Genomic DNA, 27,374 nt, shown 5'->3' with positions numbered 1-27,374 from the left:
AAAATAAAATAAAAATGATAATAAATTTTTAAAAAGAAAGCAGGCTGCACACAGGTCAGAGGAGCAAGCCAGTAAGCAGCATTCCTCCATGGTCTCTGCTTCAGTTCCTGCCTCCGGGTTCCTACCATGAGCTCTTGTCCTGGCTCCCCTCCATGATGGACTGTGAATTATAAGGTGAAATAAATCCTTTCCTCCCCAAGTTGGTTTTGGTCATAGTGTTTTATCACAACAATAGAAAGCTAACTAGGACACAAGCCATACATTTACAGTTATCAGTACTGAGTACTCAATATTAAGCATTTTCTCTGTATGTACTAGGCAAGCAGCACCTGACTAAATTCCCCAATAATAGTGGGACTTGGATCTTATTAGTTCTGTTTTGTAAGTATAGAAGCCAAAGCTTTCTAGTTTGGAGACTTTGCCAAGATTCCCCAGCTGGTGAAAACTTAGAACAGAGAGCCAGTTCCAGCTGGTTCTGCTTGCCAACTCATTGCTCTTTCCATCCTGTTCAGTTGTTAGTCTCTTTATATCAATTTTGTATGGTGCTTCCTCTGACCACAGCCCCCAGGACATACTCTCTTATCCAGATAGCCAGGGTCAGGTAGGGTTCAGAATTCAAGCTTCTTAGCCTTTTCAAAAGTTAATACACAATTCATGTGCCACATTACATAACACCTGTAGCAGCGCCTGGGGCAAGGTTCCGTAATTAAACACATCAATATTCTGCAGCAACACCTGCAAGCATTCACACAAAGCGGTCAAGATTCGCAGCCAAATGAGTCACAACAACCTTGAGTTGGCTGAGATGTTTGGGTTTCAGAACGGTGATAAGGGATTGGGCAGTTGTGAGAACAAAACAGCTTTGCTCCAGCTCAGAGCTCATTTGCATTCGATGTGGCTCTGGGTCATCTCCAGGAGGACTAGAGGCTGCAGTTCCCTGGTGGGCTGGCTATATGGCGACCCAAGTGGCTTCTCTTGCATCTGGGTTTTCTGAGTGAGACTACTCAATGTGGTTTGCAGTCTGTTGCACTAGGAGATGCTCACCACAGCAGGGGCAGATGCTGGTGGTTGGGTTGGCTCAGAATACAATCAGACAACACAAGATGCTACCAGAGGAGAGGGGCAGAGGAGAATGAGGGGCAGCTCACTGCCACAGTGTCACAACCTGACAGCCACCTGTGTTTCCCATGGCTTCTTTGCAAAATTGCATAAGTCACAAGCCTTGAGGGCTCACCTGCGGTGAGGTAGGTGGTCTTTACGCTCCTCTCTGTGACAGGGAAGCTAAGATTTGTCAAGAAGCACTTTGGAGAAAGGAGAAGAAACACTGGCATCTGTTGTTTTCTGGACACCAGGAACTTCCAAACGTGCTTTGGAGAATATCTAGTTGGATTCTCACAATGACCCAATGAGGTATTCACTAACAGTTGTAGATAATTACTCTCATTGTACACAGGTGAGGCCGCTGCCCTGCTCAGGAGGCTAAACCCCAGGCAGATTTGTCCCCGGGAGCCTGCAGTCCACGACTCCTGATCAAACTCAAACGCCACTAGCCTAGAGTTGGCCCGTTGGTCCACCCCACCTCTTCATCTGTCCTTTCATCCTATGTGAAGCAGGAAGATACTGTGAAATGTCGATTCCACAAGTCCCTGCTTCTGTCACATTTTTGTGGCTCTGCTCCCCTCGTTCATCAAGATCAAGGCCTCCCTCCCCCCAGAAAAGGACCCCAGCATGAACACAAGTGGTCAAGGGGTTCCTTCTTACTCTCATTACTTGTTTTATTGATAATTGATTTTCTACTTATAAGATCCTATCATCTGCAAATAGACATCACTTATTCCAATTTGAGTAACTTTGATTTTCTTTTCTTGCCTGTTTACTTTGGCTAGATCCTCTTGTACAGTGTTAAATAGAAACAGTATTTCAGATGTCCTTGCTTGGTTCCTAATCTTAGTGGGAAACCTCACTGTTTTACTGTTAAGTATAAAATTGGCTCTGAAGTTTCCACTAATGCCCTTTACTGGGTCGGGGAGGTTCTCGGTCTGTGGAGGAGTTTTATCCTGAACTAGTAATTTTGTCAAATGCTTTTCCCTCAACTGTTGAGATGATAGTTCTTTATTGATATAGGGATTACTTCTTGGCATTTGAACCTCTGAAGGGAAACCTTCCAGCCCTGGGGACAGAACTATGGAAGAAGGGTCAGAGAGGAAAAGTAGAGGGTAGCACCTGCCAAGTGTCTGGCCTCAGTGGAGCCTTGCGGTTGATAGAATATGTGAATTGCAGAAGAGCCACAAGCCTCATTAGGGAAGGCTATACATCCCTTAAAGTGTCTTAACTGGCCCTAAATTGGCAGCCTGGCCTTGCTCGAGCCTTACCAACTGGTCACTCCTTAGACTGAGAGAGACTGTTTGTGGAGCCCACCTGTCTCCTTTAGTGCTATAGATAATTCACCCACCTGTCTAAGAGACCCTCAAGGACACCAAACCTGGGCACTAATTTAACTCCCCACAAAGTGCAGCTGTGTCTCAAAATTTTGGTATAAAACCCCTCAGTTTCTTTGTCTAGTTGTAAAAACTTGGTTCCCTCGGACAGCCTCTACCTCTCACTGTATCTCTTTGAATAAAGGAAGATACATTCCTTGCCTGTTGCAGGTCTGGCTCTGGTTTCTTGTCCCTACTCCTCTATCTTTCCTTTTATTCTCCAAAAAATCTAACAGGGGCGATAGCTGAACTCCTGGGTAAGGTCTGAGGAAATCTGGATAGAGGACACCTAAGCTACATGTCATAAGCGGTCTGGGAGATGACCCCACACCTAGCCCAGAAAGGGAGGACCACCCATAGGGTCCCCCAGGAAAGTGAGCTTGAGACAGTCTCTGGGGTCTCCAATGGAGAAGCCAAGGATTTTCCCACAGGAAAGGGAAGACTTGGGGCTAGAAACTATGGTAAGGCTCTGAAGCACATGGTCAGGGGACAGATGGGAATGGAAATGGCACCATAGAAGCCACTGTGCTGGATAGCTTTAGTGTCAACTTGACACACCTGGGTTGAGGGAACCTTAATTGGGGGATTGCCTCTGTTGGCCTGGCCTGTGGCCATGTCTGAGGGCATCTTCTTGATGAATGATGTGGGAGGGCCCAGCCCACTGTGGGTGGTGCCTCACCTGGGCAGGTGGGCCTGTGTCGCCTAAGAAAGCAGGCTGAGCAGGGGCCAGGGGAGCAAGCCAGTAAGCAGCGTTCCTCCATGGCCTCTGTTCTAGTTCCTGCTTCCAGGTTCGTGCCCTGAGTTCCTACCTTGGGCTCCCTGATGAACTGCAACCTGGGAGTTGTAAGCTAAATAAACCCTTTCCTCCCCAAGCTGGTAGTGGTCAGAGGGTTTTGTCACAGCAATGGAGAAACAAACTAAGACAGCCACCATGGAAGAAATCCATGTTCCATGGCTAGCCAGGAGAGATGCCAATAGAACAGCACCTCCCCAGAAAAGATCTCTCCCCTTATCCCAACCCAGAATCCAAGGTCTCCAGGAAAAGAACCTCCACTGGGCACTTCATTTTGAATTCCTAAATTTTACCCTGAAGTGAAAAATTACTGTTTTCTGTCATTAGATAGAATGGTGGAGGAAGCAGGAGAATGGGACCTAAATTTAGACAGAAAACAAACAATATGTTTCATGTATTTTCTGTTCTCCTGAAGAGATGGTTTAATAACTCAACCATAATGAGCAGGTAAGTGCTGGCTTGGCGTGGTGGTGTGAAGCGGCTTCAGGAGTAAGTGAGCTGGTCAGTACTAAGGCGAGGCAGCAGGGCAAGTGACAGTTCTTAGGTCTGGTTGGAGGGACCCACCCAGTGGACTGGAAGCCATACGTCTCTGGATGTCTGACTCCCTGGACGCTACCACTGGATCACATGTTTCTGGAATTCTCTTTGACATCAGCTTAGCAGAGAGCGTTCTGAGAGTCAGAACCCAAGTTCATGTGTCCTGAAGGTACATTTGGTGTTTGCATCAGTCCAACTCCAAGAATGCATGCTAGATGTCCACTTGGCAGTTTGAAGGCCAAGGAGCCCAGCATCTATGGCTCTCTGGCACAGACCCAGCCCAGGGAACACAGATGCAGCCACCCTGTGTCAACCTCCCAACCGAAGCAAACAGCCCAGACAGAGAAAAAGGCAGATGGAAAACAAAAACAAAATGGTGCTCCCTCCTTTCCTCTAACCCCTATGCTGGGTACTTTTTGGTTTCCAAATATACTTTTGCCCATGATTCTTACTGAAGCTGTGGACAGTAAGTAAAAGAAGACTCTGTGACCATTTTACAGATGAGGAAACTGAGGCCCGATGGACAAAACTTGTCCAGATCATGCATATTACCATTGGCCCACGTGAGGCCAGAATCCAAGGTGAAGGTTTCTCTAGTTTGAGTTTCTGACCAATACTGAGAAGGAAAGGACAGGACCAAGGGAGATGGCGACCAAGAAGGTTAAGTGTCAAGGATCCAGAGGCTCTACCAGGCCAAGGTCACCATCTGCCAGACACCTGCAGGGTTTCGTTGACTTCTGCTGCCCTCAAGTGGCAATTCTGCAGTATAACAGCCAAGAAGCTTTTCTGTCTGAGTGACAGTTCTCAGAGAGACCCACGAGGCTGAAATTTCATTTGTTTAAAGACATTTGTGGTAGCAACAGAGAAACCAATGCCTGATACCAGGCTTCCTGAGGATAAGGCTCATGTCTTCATCGCCCAGTGGCTAGAGCAGCGCTGGGCAGGGTTGGACTCCCTGCATGTGTTTATGGCTAAATTGGAGAAAGGCCATGTAGTGTCACTGAGAATGAATTTCAAGCTCTTGGCTCCAGGTGTCCCAAGAGGTCCAGAGACATCCACAAGGAAAAAGAGGCTGTGACTGAAAGATCCCTCCCAGTAACTGGCTACCAAATAGATACATGTGGGTTGGGGTCAAGGATCTTTATTAAAGTTGCCATTTCCAGGCCTGGTCCTTGGATGGGGCACTGCGTAAAGACTGCTGGTGGCTGTGCTTAACTAGTATGAAGGGGTGCTGGGCAGGGGTGACAAAGGACTGTCACTCTAAGCCTTGCTGAGGGTGGGTAGCATCACACAGCCAAGAGTGCCCTGCATGAAATTTTGGCACCCAAAACAAAACAAAAAGATGTGTTTTTGTTTCTTAGTTGTAAAACAAATACCTACTATAAAAAAAAACCGAAGCACTTTAATGGAACACAAAGAAATCATCAAGGTCAAAAGTGAAAGCCTCTGAAAGTTTATACCCCACAAACAGCCTGGAGTACACCTGTTCTCCTTTGCTTTCTGTTGCGGTGATAAAATTCTGATCAAAACCAACTTGGGGAGGAAAGAACTTATGTAGCTTCTACTTCAGGCTACAGCCCAACACTGAGGGAAATCGTAGCAGGCACTCGGGCAGGAACTGAGGTAGAGACCACAAAGGAATGCTGCTGACCGACTTGCTCCAAAAGTGACCAGAGCTGAATCACACCTGCGCGGCCGAGAACGCGGCATTTGCTGAGTCCATGAGGCTGGGGGGTCGCAGCAGCTGGGGCAGTCTCCCAGTGGCTGTCTCATACAGTTCTGCCAAGATCCGGAAGTCGCTCAGTCCGCGGAGCTGTGTGCCTCAGCAGTCCCAATCTGGTGTGGAAAATCGGGAGGGTTTCTAAAGAGCTTCAGGTCCTTAGTCAATGATGGAAGCCTGGAAACAGTGATTCTGACGCCTGCGAAGGAATCGGCGGCAGCAGCAGCATAAATTAACTCGGCAGTGAGAGGGAAGAAGAATCATAATCTTCCTTCTGCCCCGCCCCTTTTAATCTGGGTTGCTACCAGAAGGTGCTGCTCACATTTGGGGTGGGTCTTCCCACATCAACTGAGGCAATTAAGGAAGTTCCTCCAGTGAGGCTCCCTACTTAGGTGATTCTAATTTGTGGCAAGTTGCCACTAATATCAACCACCATAGTATTCTTCCAGGCCCTTTCAGTGTTGGTACAATTGTGCACATATAATTTTATTGTAACATACATTTTATTCTGCAGCTTCATTTTGGGGCTTCCCTGCCAGGCTATTGGACCCTGTTATTGGCCACATCTTCCTCTCCAGCCCAGCATCATAGGCAAGCACTGAGGATAATGCAAAACTGGACCCAAAGTCGCTGCTTTATCACATGCTAGGATGTGTTTATGTGTTTGCTTCAAGTAAGCCATGTCCCAGTGCTGGGTTTGTTTGCCCAGTTGGATTAGAAGTGGCATTGTGCTCCTGAGACTTGACCGGGGGTCTTCTGTATCTCCTGATGAGGCTGCACTACAACAGCCTTGCTCAGGCGTCCTGGCCCTTCCCAGCTTCTCTGGATCATCTTGGTACCCCTTGATGACTAAGGGGATGACAGAAAGCAGCACTGCTGACCCCATGTGCAGATGAAGAAGCTGGGACTCTGATGAACCTGAGCCCTGCTGAGGGCTCGGGCTGCCCGTTGTCCTTGATAGTTCTGAACTGGCAGAGCTCTTGCTGCTCAGCCCAGGGGACATCACTAGCAGCCAGCACTGTTGGGGCGCCTCATGCTATCCTCAACACTTCAGACAGTGCCCACACACCATACATGCTCAACAGACATGTGATGGCTGAGTGAACGAGGGTCAGAGAGTTGGCTGCAGCCTCAGAGCTACCCATGGCATCCTGAGGTCCCAAGGAGCTGTGTAGGAGAGAGATGGAGGCCATTCTTCTGAGGGGAAGCTGTGATTTATACTGGGGAGACTGATTGTGTCAGCTCCTGTGGGGAGGGATAGGTCAGCGGCTTTTCAGTGACATGATCCTGATCTTTCAAAGGTTGGAGGGGACTGGAAAAAGCAAGGAAGACTCTTGAAGTTTTTTTAAAAATTTTTTATTTATTTTTTAAAAATAATTTATTGAGAATTTCATAATGCATGGAAGGTGTTTTTATCAAATCCATGCCCACTCCCTCCCCTCCACCTCCTCCCATATCTCCCCATCACTTTTTTCTGATAACTTCATGTACTCTTCTTTCTTTATTTTTATTTTATGAGTGTGTTTTGTCTGTGTATATGTGTGCAATGCCCATGGAGGCCAGAAGGGGGCATCAGATCCTTTGGAACTGGAGTTACAGATTGTGAATCACTATGTGGGTGCTGGGAACTGAACCTGGGTCCTCTGAAGAGCAGCCGGAATCACTGAGATCCAGCAGTGTGGGGGGGGGTGTTTCTCTTAAGTGGAATGTGAGGTCAGTGTTCTCACTGGGATTTGAGGCATGAATGGTAAATAGATCACTTTGGATGGTGGTTCTGGTGGGCAGGTATGGCTGCCCAGGTGACAGTGTTGGGCAGGAATCTGAAGTCACATGCAGCACTGCACTAAGAAGCAGTGCACTCTGTGATGGAGCAGGTGTGCCTGCTGCAGGTAACAGAGCTAGAAGTGATGTCATGAACAAATGCTTCATAGCGGCAAGTGGCCATCTATGTAATCCCAATAGGAAGTAAAACAGGAGCACAGACTCACTTTGGAATGCAGGGTGTGGACAAGTATGCGTTCTTTCTTTTCTTTCTTTCTTTCTTTTTCTTTTTTTCTTTTGGAAGTGAGGCCTGGAGATTACCCACCCCTGCAAGCTCAGGGCTACCATCTGTGATGTGTGACACCAAGAGCAGTTCAGGCTTGTGAGAACATCGTCCATCTTTTCCCTTCCACATGGCCCTTTACAGCTACTGAGCTCTTCTTGTCCACCTCAGTGACCCGGGAGAAGGGAAGTGACAGTGCTACCCTCAGTTCCACTGCTTGCCTGATGGAACAGGTTTCTCTCTAGGCTAGCAACATCTCAGGGCCTAAGCAGAGCAGAAAGGATGGTGGGCAAGGCCTCTTGGAAGTCATCTGACACAGAAACAACCTAAAGGGTTTTCCGTGCTTTTATTTGGAAGCACAGAGCTGATTCCAGCTCCTCTGTGAATTTCCACTGAGTTTTCAACAGCCATGGGCACAGACTCTACTTTGCCCTGGTTTTTCTAATCCAGAGCTGAAAGAGGTGGTGACTGCTCGATCCAAGATTAGCTGCTTCCTTCCAGGCCTCTGGTTCGGTGGCACTGGCCTGAGGTGAGGACCAGAGAACTTATGATTATGGAGGAAGTGGTTCCCAGGTCAGTGTACGACCACAGCCCACAGAGCCTGGTGATGGGTGATAGGATCCTTGCTTCTTTGTAGTAAATTCACTGTTGCTGACAGTGTGGACCTGCAATGGGATAAGGCCTGGTCAGATGACAGAAGCTCTGGGAAGAAGGAAGGAATGCAAGAATGTCATCTCTCAAGGTTATCACCAGCAGGAGCTAGAGGTCAGACAACCCACATGGAGACTTTTCTTGTGCTGTAGAGATGAGCTAAGAATCACCAAAACACACTGCTGAAGGTCAGGAGGGCTGTCTGGGATTATTCGTAAATGTTCAAACAAGGGATCAAGACAAACATGTCTCCTTTCCTTGAGTATGAAATCTCCTGGTCTAGAGATGCACCTCAGAGCAGAGAGCAGACTAGCATTACTTCAGGAAGGTTCTGGTGCCAGCATCCTGAGGGGCAGGCAGGGATAACACAGCGGGACTCCTCAACAAACCTAGAAGCTGACTGCAGGCCAGTGACTGGGCACCTCATGATACAATGGCCACCACACATGGTCTCATCATGCTTCACGTGGTGTCTACTCTGTAGAGCCTGGGAGGGAACCACAGGGAGGAATGAGAAGGGAAGTTCTGCCTCGCTGAGACGCTGGGGAGTTGGGTCCTGTATGCCCTGCAGATGCCTAGAGACAGTCACCATCCCACCACTTCTTAGGGTCTTCAGGGCTCTGTGGTCCTCTGTGTGTACACCATCTCCTCCATGCTGGGTCTAGGTGAGGAGAAGGCATTGCCATGCACATCTTCAAAGAGTTCTTGTTTCTGTTGCCTGGGACATGGCCTGCCCCAAACCTTCCTAAAATAAAGCCCAGGCTCATTAAAAGGCCTGTGGTTCTTGGTTAAAAGAAGATGTTAAACAACTCAGGTAAGATTGTTCAAGGCAAAGCTCTAGACAAGTTTCTGACAACTCCCTCTCCCACTTGAAGGACACCAGCTCTTCTCTCCCCACCCACCCCCACTGACCTTAGCAGCCCTTTTTCTAAGGAGACAGGCACCGGTCCAAGCCGTTTGCAAGGGAACGTATTCAGAGCTTCCAGCTGGCTTGGCCACTGCTCGGAAAGGCCAAATCCTGTACAATCACGACTTGGCTCTCTAAAACCTTCCTCTACCCTCCTGAAAGAGCGAATCCTTGGGGTGGCCAAGAGTGACACAGTACAACAACTAGGGCAAGTGCCCAGCCACTCTGGGATTTGAGGTCTTGGCATTAAAACCGTTTTGTAGCTGAAGATTTAAACATGTGGGAACTGGTCCTGAGTTATAAAGCATTATGTAAAGTCAGATCTGAATTTGAAGACACACGTTGAAAGCACGTGGAAGGCCGACAACAGATCTTAAGGTCATTAGAGGTGTTCTTATTTTGTCCTTTTATTTGTATTTTCTACAACATAAAAAAGGAATTGATGTTATTATAGGATTTTTAAAAGCTGTCTTTACCTGATAAAGGGGATGGACTGGGATTGGGCTGATGTCAGGACACAGCTTTAAGGATGAGCCAACTGTCCTGTTCTGTCCTGCTCTGCCCTCCCTGGACATTACCCAAATGCAGGGACTCTTCACCAAGATGTTTAATTATGCAAAGCATGTTTACTATCCTTTTTCCTTTCAAACAAAAGGGCAAAAAGCCAGAGAAGCTGTGAACGTCAGTACTCTAGTAAAGGGCTGCAAGCATTTTAAGGCCAGCTTCCAGGCTTGCTGTGGTCAGCCTGGCAGATGGCACCCTCTGCATACATCTAGGACCTGTCTTCACTTCCTAGCAGCGCCTGCAGCATAGGGTTGGAGAGCCAAAGTGGGGCTTCTAGGCTTCCCTGAGAGTGGTCATCCTTCTCAGGAGAATTGGCAGTCATGGAGGCCAAGTGTAATGGCTTCTTGGTTGAGGAGAAAGTTCAATGACTGGCCCCTCCCTGTCTTCTGAGCTTGGCAGATAATGAGTTCAGGGCCAGGGAGAAGTAACAACAGGAGTGAGATAGGCATAGAGGGGATAGGGAGCCTGGCCATCCTCCTCTGGGCACATGGTTGAGTCACCAGCAGGGCAGGGAGGAGAGCTACAGGGCAGGGGATCATCAATGGGAATAGAGGGGAACACCAGGCAGTTAGGACTCCCTGGAGAGCAGCAGGGGCTCTCCAGTAGGTAGGTCTCATCCCAGCTGAGAAATAAAGCTGGCATCCTGGAGAAGAAGACCTACAACTAGGGACAGAGGACAAAGAGCTGGTGACACTTAGACCAAGAGGGTTGGTGCAGGGCACAGCAGGAGCACAGACCTCAGAAGAGAGAGTCAGACTCCCAGGTCAAGTAAAGCAGGGAGCTGCTAAAAGTCAGTTGCATATGGCTACTTTTAGAAGAACCCTCGGGCAACAGTAAGCCTTCTGCAGCTAGAGAGCAAGCAGGAGGACTCTGAGCCAGGGAGGCAAGGAATGGTGGCAGAGGCCTGTCCTCTGGGGCTTTGGGAGTCTGTTAAAGCTCAGTAGGAGGTGGGGAGATGGCCCCCATGTGGGTGTGGAGGGGCACTGGGGTTGGGGTCCTCAGAGAAGCTAAATGCACATGTCTCCAAAGGCTGTAGAAGTTGTGAATGGAGGAGTAGGTGAGGTGGCTGTGAAAGGGTGAGTTGTGCCCAGCTTAGACACTGGGGATCCGGCACACCACTGTCACAGGTGGTCATTTCAGAACTGCCTCCTGGTAGTGAGAATTGTCTAATCCCAGACCTATCACAGGGACAGAGGGACATTTCAGAATCTCCATCATCTTCACAATGAAGAATGATGTTCTGACTTCATAGGTGGCTAAGAAGGAAGCACACTGACCTGACATTTATGGGCTTGTCACAGTGTGGTCACCACGGAGTGCCTTCAGTGAGAGCTCATACCCAAGAAACATGGCCGCGCTCATGGGGAAGCCCCGCACAGCATTCACAGTGATGCCCCTGAAAAACACCTTTGGGCAGGGGGCTGGTTATTCCAGGATCAAATCATACCCTCTGCATCGACAACCCACACCCTCAGCATTGTCAACCCACATCCTCTGCACTGACAACCCACACCCTCTGCAGCCCCACTGCTGTGGGTTGGAGTAATGGTTGGACGTGCAGTGTAACCTGGCCCTGGCCTGGCTGGAACCCAAAGAACCTATATGTGGGAAGCCCCTGTCATGCTCCCAACACATGGCACATGTGATAGTACTTGTCCTCCTGGGTTCTGATGTGCATCTACTGAATAGTTCAGCAAACTGAGCCACAAACACCTCTGTGTTGGTATATTTCTCTCTCTCTCTCTCTCTCTCTCTCTCTCTCTCTCTCCCCCCCCCCTCCGGGTTCTGGAAGCCCTACATTGAACACCCAATCATACTCAATAATGGGGACAGGTGTTTTGTGCAACCACTCCAAAGTGGCAGAGGACAGACTTCTGACAGTGCTTAAGACCACAGGCATAGGGTAGGGCACAGAGTGGGTGAGTGGTGTGGGTGAGTGACGAAGTCTCTAGCAGGAAGTGTTGGACTGCTAAGGGTGCTCCAGGAAATGGCTGAGAAAACACTTCTGAAGTAATTCCTAGTGTCACTGAGTCAGTCAACACCCAGTGATGCTGACTGCGTTTGTCAGCATCCACAGTTGCCACCTGTGGGCATGAGGAGGCGTGGTCTGTGTTGACAAGCTGCTGGACTCCACCTCTGCTATGACCTGTCACCTGTATTTGTCTCCCATCCCTAAGCAATGCTATGACACGTCTCCCACGATCTCCCTGTGCCCTCTGCATCTTCCTGGTTGGTGCCAGGTGGACCCTGAGAAACGGACATTTTATGACCTTAGAGGAGATGAGCCTACTGAGGAAAAGTTGTAATATTACCAGACAGTGATGGAAACAGAAAGGGGCCTGGGGGAGCCATGGGGTAGGGAGATGTCCCTTCGACATAGAAAATAAGCTATTGGTGGGGAGGGGTAGAGAGATGTCTCAGTGGTTAGGAACACTGGTTGTTCTTGCAGAAGGTCTGGGTTTGAATCCCAGCACCCACATGGCAGCTAACTGTCCTTAACTCCAGTTCCAATGGATCCAACAGCCTCTTCTGTCCTCCGAGGGCACTGCATGACACGAGTGTACTTACCTACCTGCAGGCAATACACTCATACACATAAAATAAAAATAATAGATCAAATATTTTTTAAAAAAGAAAAGAAGGTATTGGAAGGCCACTCCTCCTGAAGTAAGATCTGAGAGCTGTCAATCACAGGAGCTGAGCCTGCTCTGGCACCTGAATAATTTTTTAAGTTCAAAACGCAGCGTTGGTCATTTTTACAGGGCAACAACCAGTCTGTGTGTTTCTGGTTCCAAGGTCTCTGGGCACTATGGGCTCAGAACTGGTGGAGGCTAAGATGTCAGGTGACACTGGCAGCCACAGGACACAGCTTGGCCTGGGAAAGGAGCTCATGGACTAAATGCTGGACCACAGACTCACAGGGCAGGGCGATGTGGGATCTGGGTAATAGCACTCCTCTCTAATGCCTAACCATATTGGAATTCCACTGGCTCACCCAGAGTGACTGTTACTTGAGTAACAGCAAGGAACTGGGTCAGGCTCAGAGAGGAAAATTCCACACTGGGTGCTCAAAGCTCCCGATAGCCTCTGTTTGGTTCTGCTCTGAGGCAGAACCAGGTGGGCCCAGCCTGGGGTGCAGCCTCCTGCCTCACAGAACAATATTCAGGCCTGTTGACTTTTACCCTGAGCTTTTAGGACACACAGCCCTTGGGCTAAGAACCTCCTTATGAAGAGCCATGGTTCCCTACCACGAAAACGGCTACCATGAAGGGGGTATGGGGTTTTGTGCCTTCATGAGCCACAGCAAGAATGTTCCAGAAGTCATGCTCTAGAGAACAGAGCCTATGCCATAGGGACTGCAGCTACCACTGGTCATGGATGAAGGCATTCGTACAACTGCGGTGGCAGGAAAGTCCCAGGCAGCCTGTGTTTCCAGCACTGTATTGCCTTGTGAGGTATTGCCTTTGTACTGTTACACTGATGTGAGATGCTCACACCTGAGAATAACATAGATACCCCCTTGCTTGCAATGCTCACATATGAGAATGGATGCAGATACTCCCTCGTTCATGTATGCTTGCACCTGCACTGGGTATTCTGGGAGTATGTCTCAAGGGACTCATAATGCCAACTGCTTTTGAAAGGGCAGGGTCACAGCAGGACTACAACAGCGTGTGCTCTTGGGCGTTCACATGGTATTCAGCGTTTAATCAACTCCTACAAGTTTTAGACATTTATCTTAAACACACATGGCAAGACCAGTCAGAGAGTGTGCACCTAGCATGCGTGGGGGTTGATTCTTGGCACCACAAACAAACAAGCAAGCAAACAAAACCTGTCTCAGAATAAAGGCTGGAGACCAGACACTGTTGAATTAAGAAAGTAACCTCCGGGGCTGGAGAGATGGTTCATTGGTTAAGAACACTGACGGTTCTTGCAGTAGACCCAGATTTGAATCCCCACATGGCAGCTAACAACTGTCCATAACTCTAGTCCCAGGGGATCCAACAGCCTCTTCTGACCTCCGCAGGCATTGCACGACACGGGTGCACTTACCTTTCTTGCAGAAGACTGGGTTCGAACCCCAGCATCCACATGGCAGCTAACAACTGTCCGCAACTCCAGTTACAGGAAATCCGATAGCCTCTTCTGTCCTCCAAGGGCATTACACAACATGGGTGCACTTACCTACATGCAGGCAATACATGCATACACATAAAATAAAAATAATAAATAAAAATTTTTAAAAAAGAAAGCAATCTCCAGCTTCAGCCCCAAGGATTTCTACAGTACACTATGATGTGGGGAGGAAATGATATCAGTAAATTTTTTTGTCTCTAGAGATTTTTTTAATTGAGTCGGGGAAATGGAAAAAAACCTCAAATAAAAAGACAATATCCCACTTGATTCTCTTTTATGTCCAGTAACTGCTGATTGAATCACAAACTATTTGACTTCTTTAACACACACACACACACACACACACACACACACACACACACACACACCCTCTCAATAAAAAACATTTTAAATAATGAAGACAGCTGGGTGAGGTGGTACATATAATCCCAGCACTCAGGAGGCAGAGGTAGGCAGAGCCTCATGAAATTGAGACCAGCCTGAACTCCACATAGTTAGCAATAGGACAGCTGGGACTACAGGAAAACCCTTTCTCAAAAATCCAAAAATAAATAAAATAATGAAGAGAGCAGATGTCCAAGGTTATCCACTGCTAAAACAAAGCTGACAAAGCTCTCCTGAACCTCATTCTATGTCCTCGGCAACTCCAGCCTTTCCTCGCCCCGTGGTCCTACCCCTGTCCATTCCGGGCATCATCAGTGTCTTAATTAATGGGTGACAACTAGAGGTGACTGCGACCTTGCAGCTGTGATCTGACTGTGGACAAAGGTTTCCACCACCCTTACCCTACCTACTCTATTTCCATTAATGCAGCCTTAGAACCTGGTTCAACTGTGGACTCACTGGCTAGCTGGCTTCATCAGATTGTCAGTTTTCTCTCTTTATTAACAGTTCTGTCCCTGACTCCTAGAATTGTACCTGACATATTTCAGTGTTCCCCAAATGGGAAAATTAACAAGGGAACTTATGACAACTTAGCTGTTTTCTTCTGGAGCTTTTGTCAAATTGAATTGGCAACTGACTCTTTAATGCTAAGGGCTACATGCTATGTTCACTTCTGGTAGTTCTACTTTTAGATGGGGATCTCGATCCAGATAGTGAGGTCCTCTCGATCTTGCCCCTTTCATACCACATGTTAGCTTCCCTCCTCTGGCTCATCCAAAGCCTTGGATCTTTCTTCAGGCAAGGGAGAGAATGGAACAAGTAACTTGCTCTAAGAAGGGAAGAAGCAGGTAGAGAAAGCACCGTCTGTGTCCCATGGTGATGTGTGAGAAGCACCTGTGTGGGCACAGAAGAAGAGGAGACCCTGGGGCCCATGTGCTAGGTCTGGCTGGATGGATAGGACCACCTGGCAGGACAAGTCCTGTGGGAACAGGCATTAATTAAACTATAATAGGAAAAGAAGCATTCAGGGAACTTCTGGGTGATGTGTCCGGCTAGATGATCCCTCCATGTGTCCTCGTGAAGGAGAGAATCAGAGAATAAACAGAGCAGACTCTGTTCCAAAGTGGGAGAGAGGATGGACTTTGGAAATCCACAGAAGTGAAAGGTTACCTGAAAAGTGTGAAGCAAAGGGCAGGTGGCACTCAGAAGAGAAGAAACCAGAAAAACAGCTTCAGCCCCAAGGCTCCATGGCAGGGGAGGGGAGGCAGAAGGCATTTCCAAAGGGTGAGCCAGGTGAGAGAAGGGCAGCCTAAACCAACACACACCATAGCCTACAACACACACCACAGCCTACAACACACACCACCAACCTACAAGCCTTAAACCCCACTATAGGCTTTGTGAGACAGTGATTCCTCTGGCAGATCAGTCAGCAATAGAAATAAATCCCATTTTTGTCATGAGGGCAGTGGCTGGGAGTCATCTTGAGAAAGATTACTGTTAAAAACCAGGCTACCCCTGGAGCCTGAGGTCAGGGACAATCACAGATCAGGGAGTCTCAATTTGGTCTGTCATAGCCTAGGGTGAGGAAAGACCCAGGGAGGCAGTTGTGAAGGCCAGGAGAGCTGGGCACTGACAAACTGAGGGGTACGGCTTGGCTCAGGCAGGGAAGACCATAAGGAAAGACAGCTCTACGCTTGGTGGCTGGGAGCAAACCTTACCAACTAAGAAGATCCCTAGAGTTTGATAGCCCAGAGCCTCAGGTTAGTGAGTGGGTCAAGTTCTAGAACCACCTGTATACTTGACACCCATAGCTGTATCCCTTCAGCAGGGTGATTAATTCTCAGGAGGTCTTGAAAGTACAAAGAGAGGGAGCCTCGGCCTGCATGGATCTCAGTGCTATGGTTGCTTCCCACACTCCCAACATATGTGAGAAACACATCCAGCCTAGAAGATTAGCCACCTCTGGTGCTACAGTCTGGGGGGTTTTGGAAGACAGGGACAACCTGCCCGGTCCACAGACTAAAAAGCTAAATATGGCCAGCGGAGGCCTCTGGTACACAGAGGGAAACTAACAGAATGAAGACAGCTCTGATGGACACCAGACACAGGTCCAGTGCTGAGTCAGCATCCCATGAACACAGGAAATACAGGAGTCCCTGGTGCAGCTGACCCTCCCTTCCAACAAGAGTCCCCAGTGCAGTTGACATGCACACAACTGGAAATGTTATTTTTGAAAACCCAGAAAGAAGCTGATGGAGAAGTAAGAACATTTCAAGGCAAGCAGAGAATAAGGCAATTTGTGACCCCCAAGGCAACACTGCAGAAGACACGTAAAGGAATATTATATACAGAGAAGGATACTAGATGGTCACAATAATGGAACACAGCAAAGAATAAATTTGGCAAGAGGAGAGCTAGGAAAGAGTAGTTTCCAACACAGAAGGCCAGCAAACTCCTAATACAGTAAGGGAGAAAGAGAAGAACAGACAATAATCCAACCAAAAAATTACAGGAATTAGTGAACTTCTCTTAATAATAACTTTACATGTAAATGACATCAACTCATGACTAAAAAGATTCAGGTTGGCTGACTAGATTAAAAGACTAGTCCAGCTGTACGCTGTCTCCAAAGAGCACACACACTCAGAGACTAAGAGAGTGGATGGAAGACGGCCACCAAGAGAATGGAAGCTGAAACACACTGGCATAGGTATAGCTGACGTCTGGTATCTGATACTGTGGACGTCAAATCAAAATCAGAAGACATGGAAAGGTCACTACATACTCATAAGAAGATTTCGCGGCTGTAAATATATGTGCCCCAAACGTTGGGCTCCCAATTTCATAAAACAAATACCAACGGACATAAAAGGTCAGCTAGATCCTGATACCATAAAAATCGATGACAAGATAAACTACAGAAACTGCACAAATACATGGAGCTTGAACAAAGTGTTCTTCAGTAATTCTTGAACGTTTGCTGAAGAAATCAGGGAGGAAATGTAAACATTCCTAAAGTCCAATGAAAATGAAAGTGCAGCTTATCAGAGCTAACTAAAAGTACAGCTGGGGCCGATCTAAGAGGAGAGATTATAACCCTGCGTGCTTACACACAAAAATCAGAGCGAGTAAATAACCCAATGATGCAAAGCCTTAGGAAAACAAGAACAAGCCAAACCGAAAAACGGTAGGTAAGACATAATAAAGATCAGGGCAGAAATTAATGAAACGGAGACTCAAAGAACAATACATAGAATCAATCAAAGAGTTGGGTCTCTGGAAAAAATAGACAAGATTGACAAACCCTTAGCCAAACTGACTAAGAGAGGATCCGAAATTTGAAAATTAAAGATGAAAAACTCGAGATTACTACAGATTATAATGATTTCCAAATATTTATTAGGGAATACTTTGAAAAATTATATTCCATAAATCTGGAAAATCAAGAAGAAACAGATAAAGTCTTAGACACATATGATCTAGTAAATTCAATTCAAGAAAATATAAACAATTTAAATAGGTAAAATAACAATCAAAGATCCAAGCAGTACTAAAAAGTCATCCATCAAAGACAAGTCCAGAACTGGATGGATTTCCTGCCAAATTATATCAGATATTTAAAGAACTGAAGCTAATGCCCCTCAAACTGTTCCATAAAATGGAAATAGAAGGCACCCTACCAAACTCATCCTACAAAGCCAGCATTATCCGAATACCAGAACTGGATAAAGATAACTAAAGGGGGGAAATTATAGACCAATTTCCCTGATGAACACAGACACAGAAATTCTCAATAAAATTCTTGCAAACCTAATTTAAAAGCACATTAAGAAGATATCTATGATCAAATTGATTTCATTCCAGGAATGGCTTTATTCAAAAATTGCAAATCAGTATATAAATATGGCACACAAACTTAAGGACAGAAATCACACAATCACCTTAATATATGCAGAAAAGACCTTTGAAAAAATTTAATGAATGATAGAAAGCCTTGAGGAAACTAGGACTAGAAGGAACATACATCAACACACTAAAAGCTGTATATGACAAGTCTATAGCCAACATTATACTGAATAGGAAAGAATGGAAGGCTTTGCTCTAACTCTAAAATGAGACAAGGTGTTCACGCTCCCCACTCATTCAATGTAATGCTTGAAGTCTTAGCTAGAGAAATAAGACAAAAATGAAATAAATGAAATACAAATAGGAAAGAAGTCAAATTATCCCTATTTGCAGATGACATTATCTTATACTTAAAAGACCCTATAGGCCCCTTAGACTTTATTCACATTTTCAGCAAAATAGCAGGACACAAAAACAACATACAAATATCAGTAGATTTTCTGCATACCAATAACAAACTTGCTGAGAAATAAATAAGAAAAAAGAAAGATTCATTCACATTTGCTTTGAAAAATCATAAAATATTTAGGAATAAACCGACGAAGGAAGTGAAGGGCCTCTACAATCAAAAAATTTTTAAGACGCTAGAAGATGGAAAGACCACCCATGCTCAGGAATTGGCAGAAACAATATCATGAAAATGGCTATACTACTGGAAACAATGTGTAGATTCAATGTAATGTCCATCAAAATCCTAATGGCATTGTTCACAGAAATAGGAAAAATGTGCTAAAATTCATAGGAAAGTACAACAAACCCCAAATAGTCAAAGCAATCCCAAGCAGAAAGAACAGTGCAATCTCAAATTACACTATGGAGCCATAGTACCAAACAGCATGGTATGACACAAAAACAGACATGCAGACCATCAGAGTGGAACAGAGGACCCAGGAACAAACCTGTGCTGCTACACCCATGGGATTTTTTTTACAAAGGTGTCAGAAACATGTGTTGGAGGAAGAACATTATCTTTACCAAATGGTGTCAGGAAAACTGGATTTCCATACGTAGAAGAATGAATTCATATCTGTCTCCCTACACAAAAGTAAATTCAAAAAAAAATCAAAGATTTTAAGACTTGAAACTTTATAGGAGCTAGGAATTGGCTAGGCAGTTAGGGTAAAGAGACCCCAAAGAAAAGTAGCCAGTTTCTTGGCTAAAAGTCAAAATGTCCTTGGGCCTCTTAGCAACAGATTCTGTTCCAAAGGCCAAAAATGTTGAAAGTATTTAGGAGTGTCTATCTAACCCTTAAAAGATGCGGGGGGGGGTGGAGATGTTAGAGTAGCCAAAAAGCCCCCCAAAATTAAGTAAATCAAAGAAAAAAAAAGACCTGAAACTTTGAAACTTTGAAACGATTAGGGGGAAACACAGATAAAACACTTCAAGATACAAACACAGGCAAAGGCTTCCTGAAAAAGACCCCAATAATGAAAGAAATAATTCCAAGAATTGAAAAATGGGATTACGTGAAATCAAAAATCTTTTTAGAAGATTTAAAAGAAAAAATTTATGTATTTTAATTTTATATGCAAAAATGTTTTGCCTGCATGTAAGTGCACCGCATGCATGCAGTGCCTGTCAAGACCAAAAGTGTCGGGTCACCTGAATGGAACTGGAGTTAAGGACAGTTGGGAGCTGCCATGTGGGTGCTGGGAATTGAACCCTGGTCTGTAAGAGCAAGTACTCTTAACCACCGAGCCATCTCTCCAGCCCCCGAAACTAAGAATGTTATGCACAGCTAAGGAAACAATCAGCAAAATGAAGAGACAACCACAGAATGGGGGAAAAAGCCTTTGCCAATGACACACAAGATAGGGGAATAATATCTAGAATATATAAAAAATGTAAAATTTAAACACCCCAAACCAGGTCATCCAATAAATGGGTTAAATAACTGAGAAAATAGCTCTCAAAAGAAAAAATACACGGAGGGGGGGGGTGCATGCCTTTAATTCCAGCACTCAGGAGGCAGCACTTGGAGGTCAGCCTGGTCTATATAGCAAGTTCCAGGCCAGCTGGGGGGGGCGGTGGGCTATGGGGAGACCTGTCTTTAAAAAAAAGAGAGATGAAGGACGTGGAGGTAGAGGAGGAGGAAGAGAAGGAGGGAGAGGAGGGGGAGAGGAAAGAGGAGAAGGAGGAATACAAGTGGCTGATGAATATTTGAGTACGTATTTAATACCCCCAGCCATCAGGGAAATGCAAATTTAAACTCTATCTCACCTCTCAGAATAGCCATCATCAAGAAAACAAATGCTATGAAGGATTGGGGGGTGTCCTTCTCACTGCTGGTGGGAATGTATATCCTACATCCATAATGGATATCAGTATGGAGGCTTCTTGGTTTCTCAAATAACTAAAAATACTCACCATATGATCCAGCTATTCCACCTCTGGGTATATGCTGGAAGGACTCTATGTCAGCATAATACAGAGATTCTGACACATCTGTCATTGCTGCACTATTCACAATACCCAAGAAATGGAACCAGCCTATCTGTCCATCATCAGATGAATGAAGAAAATGTAGAATATATATATATATGTATGTATGTATATATTATATAATGGAATTTTACATAGCTATAAAGAAAAGTGAAATCAGGACATCTTCAGGAAAATAGAAGTGGAAACCATGTTAAATGAAATAAGCCAAATTCAGAAAGGCAAATACTACATCTTTTCTCTCATATTTGAAACCTAGATTCAAAATTGTGTTTGTGTATGTGTGTGCATGTGTGTGTGTGTGTGCGCGCGCACACGCGCGCGCGTGTGCATGCACATATGTGGACCTGGTGGTGAAGGCCTCCTCTACTTCGAGGCTGAGGCAGTAGGATTACACCAAGTTCAAGTTCAAGGACAGCTTAGGCAATTTAACGAGACCCTGTCTCAAAATTTATACATATGTATGTATGTATGTACATATATATATACATATATGTGTGTGTGCTCTTGACCCTAGAAAGTAAATAATGAGACAGAGAAGGGTTCTTAAGGGAAAGCAGAGAACAGTGAGAAGGGGGGCTATTTGGGATGGGCAAAGGGAACCATCTGGGGGCACGAGGGAGGCCAGTAGGAAGGGGATGAACGAGCGTAAGGACACATATGTATGAAACACCACCATGAAACCCATACTTCATGTGCAAACTTTAAAATCCTAATGCCAGTGACAAATTTAACTCTTCCCAAATCTTTACTATGGGCTATGTGGTAACTGCTTCATTTCATTTATATTAAACAGCCATGTACTGCATGGTAGAATGATCACCTCTGAAGAAACAGGGGCCCAGAGAGCTTGGGTTCCCCCAGCTTACAGGTAGCCAGGCCTGACTATGATCTGAACTCTGCTAAGAGCCAAGCCAAGAAAGCAAAGTCCCTACCTCGGAGGGAAGTGCAGGCCTGATGTTTCTCTGGAAAGCTATATCCCTGAAGGGTAATATCTTTGTTTCTAACCTTGGCCTTGGAAGCCTGGTTTTTGTTCTAGCATGATGCGTGTTAAGGATAAACTCAGCTACAGGGAGGAGACCAGAAGAGACAAAGCCTAGGGTGCTAGGAGATGGCTCCACGCTGAGCCCAGACAGGATGGAGTCTGGACTTGGTGGTAGGGCAGGAGGCCTTGAGCCAGTGAGGAGAGATGACTGAGGGGCAGAGAAGACATGAGGAGGCTGTGAGACCTCTGTCTAAGAGGAGGGGCAAAGAAGGATTGCCCAACCCACCTTGGCAAGAAGGCAACAGACAGGCTTGGGCACTGGCCCCAGCTCCTGCCCTGTGCCAGCTGTGATTGGGCAGGTTACCTAGCAGGTGAGTAGTTTATGTGCCTCCTGCACCCTCTACTGGCCCTAGGTGAGAACTGGACAAGACAGCATAGGAAAAGCACTGATGGGCACCTGGTCATGACACTTCATAAATGGTAACCCTGACTGTCCCAGTTCTTCCTCCAGTCTCACACCACCACACATTTGAATAGGGACTGATGCTGACCCAGCGGGCTGTTGTGGGGCTTACTTTGAGGCCTTCCTGCTGATAACTTTGGGAGATGCAATCCAGAACTCCTTTGTATTTGTTTAAATAGACGCCATCAGCTTGGAGTCGACTTTTCACGACATCCATTGGAGTTGCGGTCCCCCAGGAGATTGCCCCTGCAAAGACAGAAGAATGAAAGGTGTCAGAGCTGGCTGTCTGGGGGGCTGCAGGGCCTAGTCCTTGAGGATGCTGCTGCTCAGAAACCCATAACTGAGGGGGGAAGTGGGCAGTGAACAGGACTTCTGGGCCTCCCTTAGCAGGGGAGCCTTGGGCCCCTCGTAGATGAATTGGGGCAGCAGTGCTGTACCCATGATGTTGCTGTAAGGAGGCAGTGAACTGATGTCTGTGAAGCCTGGATCATAAAACCAGGCCACAGCAGTGCTCCACATGTGACATTTATTGTCGGGACAGTAACTGCCCACAGTGCTCTGCAGTTCTTCTCCCAGGGCAGGCAGAGAGCCCAGGGTGGAGCGCATGTCCAAAGGCTTGCAGCCAGCTACCTGTAGGCAAATTTGCTTTGCACACAGAGAAGCTAAACAAACTCCTTCCCACAGACAGCTCACCAAGAAGGGCAGCCTATGGGCTGTAAGAAAAGGGCAGGCACAGTACTTTTCTGTGTAAAAAGTTCTAAATACATGACATAAAACTTAGGGACCACATACTGCTGGGTCATCCTCACTGGACAAGCTCGGCTGCTCTAATTTATGCATTTTTGTGACTTTAAAGGACTAGGAAAATAGTGCTGGGTTATTTATTGTACAAACACAGAAATTGGTACATTCTTGGATGAGGAGAGAAAACAAACCAATGTCAAAGTCCAGGTCAGTTTGCTTGCTAGGTTTTCAAACTGCTGCCCCAGAAACCTCAGCATACCTGGGGCCTCTGCCCATGCAGGCCTCCAGTACCACCCCTCCCCACTACTAGCTCCTGCCACGGCCTCTGGAAGCCTGTCTGGATGTTCATTCTCCTGCATTTGCAATGGCCCTTGGTTGCTTCCTTATGTCAAAGCAAGGGTATTGTGAAACGAGGCACCTGCTCTCCACACAAATAAGAGCAGATGGGAACTCACAGGGCTCTTGCTGGGAGGCCAGGGATGGACCCCAGACACACGGAATGCTATTGTTGAGTGACCAGGACATGGGCTTTGTTTGTTTGCTATGAGTTTAATACGCAGATAGGGGGCTGGAGAGATGGCTCAGAAGTTAAGGTTATGTGTGTATGGGTTCCCAGCACCCATATAGCCACTAACAACTCCGGAACTCCAGTTCTAGGGGATACAATGCCCTCTTCTGGACTCTGTGGGCATTACATACATGTGGTACACTTACATACACACAGTAAAACACTCATACACATAAAACTTTAAAACAGTTCTGAGACAGAAGAGGAGAAAGAGGAGAGGAGGAGGAGAAACAGGAGGAGGAGGCAGAGGAAGGGAGGATTTCTCTCTCCGGATCTTCCCTTCATCAAACACACCATGTTGCCGTCTCCTTAAAAAGCGGTTCTCTCTTGATGTGCATATCCCCTCTAGCTTTAACTTCATTTCTCCATTCCCCGCCCCAGCACGGCACAATTCCACAGAGGTGCTGCATGTGCTTAGGCTCTCCAGTTTCTTCCATTCCATCCTCTCTTGATCCCACTTCCACTTCTAACACCTTTCTTTCCAACAAAAGGCTCCTACCTAAGAATGCAATAGCCTCTATGTTGTTAAATCCAGACCATGTGGATTGGAAGTACATAGACCCTGTGGCTAAGTGGGAAGCTGGGCAAGGTCAAGTTACAGCAGAACTTAGTGTGGCTAATGCAGGGCAGGAGGGGGAGGGGATGCAGAGGAGCAGAGATTGATGCCTGTAGGGGTAACAGGGAGTGGCATCAAAGTGGACGTGGAAAACTACTGGGAGCTTGTCAACTTTCCCCCTAAATGAATTGGGGATGTGTGTAAGGTGAGAAGGTAAGTTACAGTGACAGAATGAGTAAGTCTGGCTAAACTTGAATCTTTCTGACTACAGAGCCCCTGCTATCCCGCTTCACCACCTTGAGTATCTCTGAACCTGAGATTGGCTCCCACTTTGTATACCTAACAAAGACCAACATTCAGTAAAGGTGAACCGTGATAACAGATTTTCTTCCAAAGGCTCAGGAATGCCTGACACGGGGAAGAAGCAAAGAGTATATTGTCCTGCAGGTGTGGCTGGGAAGGTCGTGGTAGGCTCCTCTGTGCCCTGTCACCACAGTGGCAGGCATGGAACCAGGGATGGGGCTCCTGCTGCTGTGGCCCTTACCTGCCATGCCGCCTGCCAGCCACACAGCGTAGGGGCTGGGGCTGGCGCAGGTCTCAGGGGTGATCCATTCACACAGGAACACGTATGGAATAAAGTAGAGGCAATAGCCTGGGATGTCCCTCAGCAGCATGGCATTGGCTCCCCGGTACAGTCCAGCCAGGCCCTCAGTCCGCACGATGGTTGCAATGCAGTGCACCGGCCCCTGGTATGCTGCTTGCTCCCCAGGGGCCACTGCCCTGGACTTCAAACCATGGCTGGCTGCAAAGATAGGAGGGAGAAGGTGACAAATGACCCAGGCAGGTAAGAGACTGACTAGCTCCTGGCACCAGAGCGAGTCCAGTCTGTTGACAACTTCTACTCAAGTGGTCTATTGATTTTTACCAAGCTATCTGTTCCCCTTGGTAGCTCCCATCAGGATTCTGAAGTCCCAACGAGGAGGCCTTGGCAACCTGTCCACCAGATTGGAGACAAGCCAGCCAAATTGCCCTAAGATCCTAGAGCTTTCTGGTCAACCATCACTATCTATTTCTAGGTAGTTGTGACTGCAACATGCCTGAGATCATTTGTGACAACCACATCAAGCTCTTTCTTGAAGCAAAGGTTAGGGAATTATTCCAGAGATGGAATGTCATCCCACAACCAATGAGAAGACAGACACTGCTTAGTGCTGTGGTATGACTCTCCTATGTTCCCCCAAGGCCAGTGTGTTGAAGGGCTCTTCTATAGCCCTCTCTCTCTCTCTCTCTCTCTCTCTCTCTCTCTCTCTCTTCCTCTCTTCCACATCCAGTGTCTAAAAATAAATATGACTTGAAGTCCGACTGTCCTGGATGCACCACTAACAAACATTTTCACTTTGTCAGGTCAGCATTTCTTCTATTTTCTAACCCTTAAAAGACGGGCATGAGTACCATCGGGTAAGGTGTGGAGAGCTCACTGTGGTGACTGGAATATTGTTGAAGCTCAGTAAGTTGTTAAGAGGTGATGGTCATGAAGAGGACCCATTGGCTTGCTGCAGGGCTGTGCATTTACTGACTCCTGCCAATCTGGCCTGGCCATGTCCTAAAACAGCTGTAAGGGAGCATCTAAACCCACAGCTCCTCAAAGTCCAGGGGCCAGGGCTCTGTATCCTTTCCGGCAGGGTTTGTGCTGGCTGGTCATGGTTTGCTATGTCTGCAGCTTGCTCTGGGGGTTCACATAGCAGCAGAGCCTTGATCTCCCATTTGGTCCCCACACAGGCCACCTACGTCTCTCTCCATGCTCATCATCTCCACTAAATCATTAGCATGGTTTGGGCTTATAGCCAGAAAGACTCCAGAACCTTCCAGTCCCAATGCAGATAAAGTGACTCTCAATGTTCCTTTCAAGGAACTAACATGGCATGGCCAGGCAACAGAGAAGGTAGTTCACTGGTAACCACATCCCTATTTGAGCCACCTGTGTTGAATTCCATGAACCTGATGTCCAGTTTGGGCTCATATATGCTGTAAACAGGCAGTGGCTTTTCATCCTCGGATTGCACTCCCAGGTCCCCAAACAATTCAGTCTCATGACTCCACAGTTCAAACTGGAGACTGGAGTCAAGGACAGCGTGTAACTCATCCTAGACGTCCACCAGAACAAGAGGCAGGTTCATGTACCTGATAAGCAGCTGAGCAGACTCCCTGCATTTCCATGCGTGGGCGAGGGGAGTGGATCCCTGACATCTACTGCAGGCCACACAGCAAGAACAGTGGACTGAGCCCTGCCCACTGCCTACATGGTGCATCCTATAGGAGGTTAGCATGGATAAAGGGCACTTTAGGGGACACAAAGCTCTTCTAAGCAACAGCAGATACCATGACCCTTGGGGGCTCCCAAGAGGTCATTACACACCCTTTCTTCTCCCAAACCCATGATGATATTGCCTTGATTATCCTGGGAAATTTGCCTTAGACAGAATTGATACTGACCAGCTATAAACTTTGGTCAGGCTCTTCCTCTCTAGGTAACACCAACCTGACCAGGAAGGAGTGAAGGTTTTCCTAAATCACTTATGTATGATGTGGCTTTCAGGAGTTTCTGAATGAAAGGTAGCATCCAGATGATGATCTACTAGTTTGGAGATGCAAATATTGAAAGAATACTTGCCAAGCTGCCCACTAGCCTTGACAACAAAACTCTGTATTTTTTTCCTCTTCTTTCCCAGGTCAATATTGAGGAAATTCTCTCACATTCTTCCAAGTTTGTAGCATAAGCCGTCTAGCTGTTACTGCTTTTGAATTACCCATTTGTGGCTCTTAAAGCAATGTAATTGCAGTAGAGATGTCAACAGGATGCTGTTACAGCTTATCAGTTTTCCATCACTAGAACAAAATAACTGAGGTAATTATCTTCTGAAGAGAAAAGGTTTGTTTTGGCTCACGGTTTGGAAAGTTCTTTTCCATGTTTTTAGCTCCACTGTTTGGGGCCTGTAGCAAGGCAGTGCATCAGGGTTAGAGTGCATGGTAGAGCAAACCAGCGCACCTCATCCAGCAAAAGAGAACGAAGAAGGGGCTGGGCCCCCCAATGGCCCAAGTACTCCCATTAGGTCCCACTTCTTCCCAGTAGCTCCAGTCTGAAGACCAGCCTGTTAACACAAGCACCTTTGAGGGACCCTTACCCAAATCACAGCAGCTGGGAAGCCCTTGGAATTTCTTCCTGTTCCTGCTTCCTGCTCACCCAGGTGTGTGGCTTCAGCATTCCTGACTGAAGGACAGTGTCCTACAGAATGCTCCTCAGTTGAAGGTGCAGGCATTGGGAAACCACATGGTAACTGAAGCTACTTTGTCAACAAGAGCCAGAGACAAATTAAAGTTGTCCTTTTCCCCCTTTGCTTCACAACATAAGCAGTAACGGAATCTTTATCACACAAACATATTTTTCACATACACACACACAACTTTATATTTTTATTTTTCAATTTTTAAA

The 27,374-nt window shown here is 46.7% G+C and overlaps 1 protein-coding gene across 2 annotated transcripts in view; it reads right to left on the bottom strand.

Annotated features, from left to right (window-relative positions):
- Positions 1 to 7,898: 7,898 nt before the first annotated feature.
- The window catches only part of Slc25a48 (solute carrier family 25 member 48), a 50,258-nt gene continuing 30,782 nt past the window's right edge, over positions 7,899 to 27,374 (bottom strand). Inside the window, exons 5-8 of one of the 2 annotated variants that reach the window (XM_008848782.2) lie at positions 24,429 to 24,686; positions 22,129 to 22,262; positions 10,971 to 11,100; positions 8,150 to 8,236 (exon numbers count right to left, since the gene is read on the bottom strand). In XM_008848782.2, coding sequence (XP_008847004.1) covers positions 10,978 to 11,100; positions 22,129 to 22,262; positions 24,429 to 24,686 — 515 coding nt within the window. In that variant the 3' untranslated portion in view covers positions 8,150 to 8,236; positions 10,971 to 10,977. Of the gene's footprint in view, positions 8,237 to 10,970; positions 11,101 to 22,128; positions 22,263 to 24,428; positions 24,687 to 27,374 lie in introns of both variants that reach the window. The other variant, XM_029570536.1, reaches the window with a different exon arrangement.

The sequence above is a fragment of the Nannospalax galili genome, unplaced genomic scaffold, assembly GCF_000622305.1.
Source record: "Nannospalax galili isolate Female #2095 unplaced genomic scaffold, S.galili_v1.0 scaffold1830, whole genome shotgun sequence".
NCBI lineage: Eukaryota > Metazoa > Chordata > Mammalia > Rodentia > Spalacidae > Nannospalax > Nannospalax galili.
This window is presented reverse-complemented; position numbering and strand designations above follow the sequence as displayed.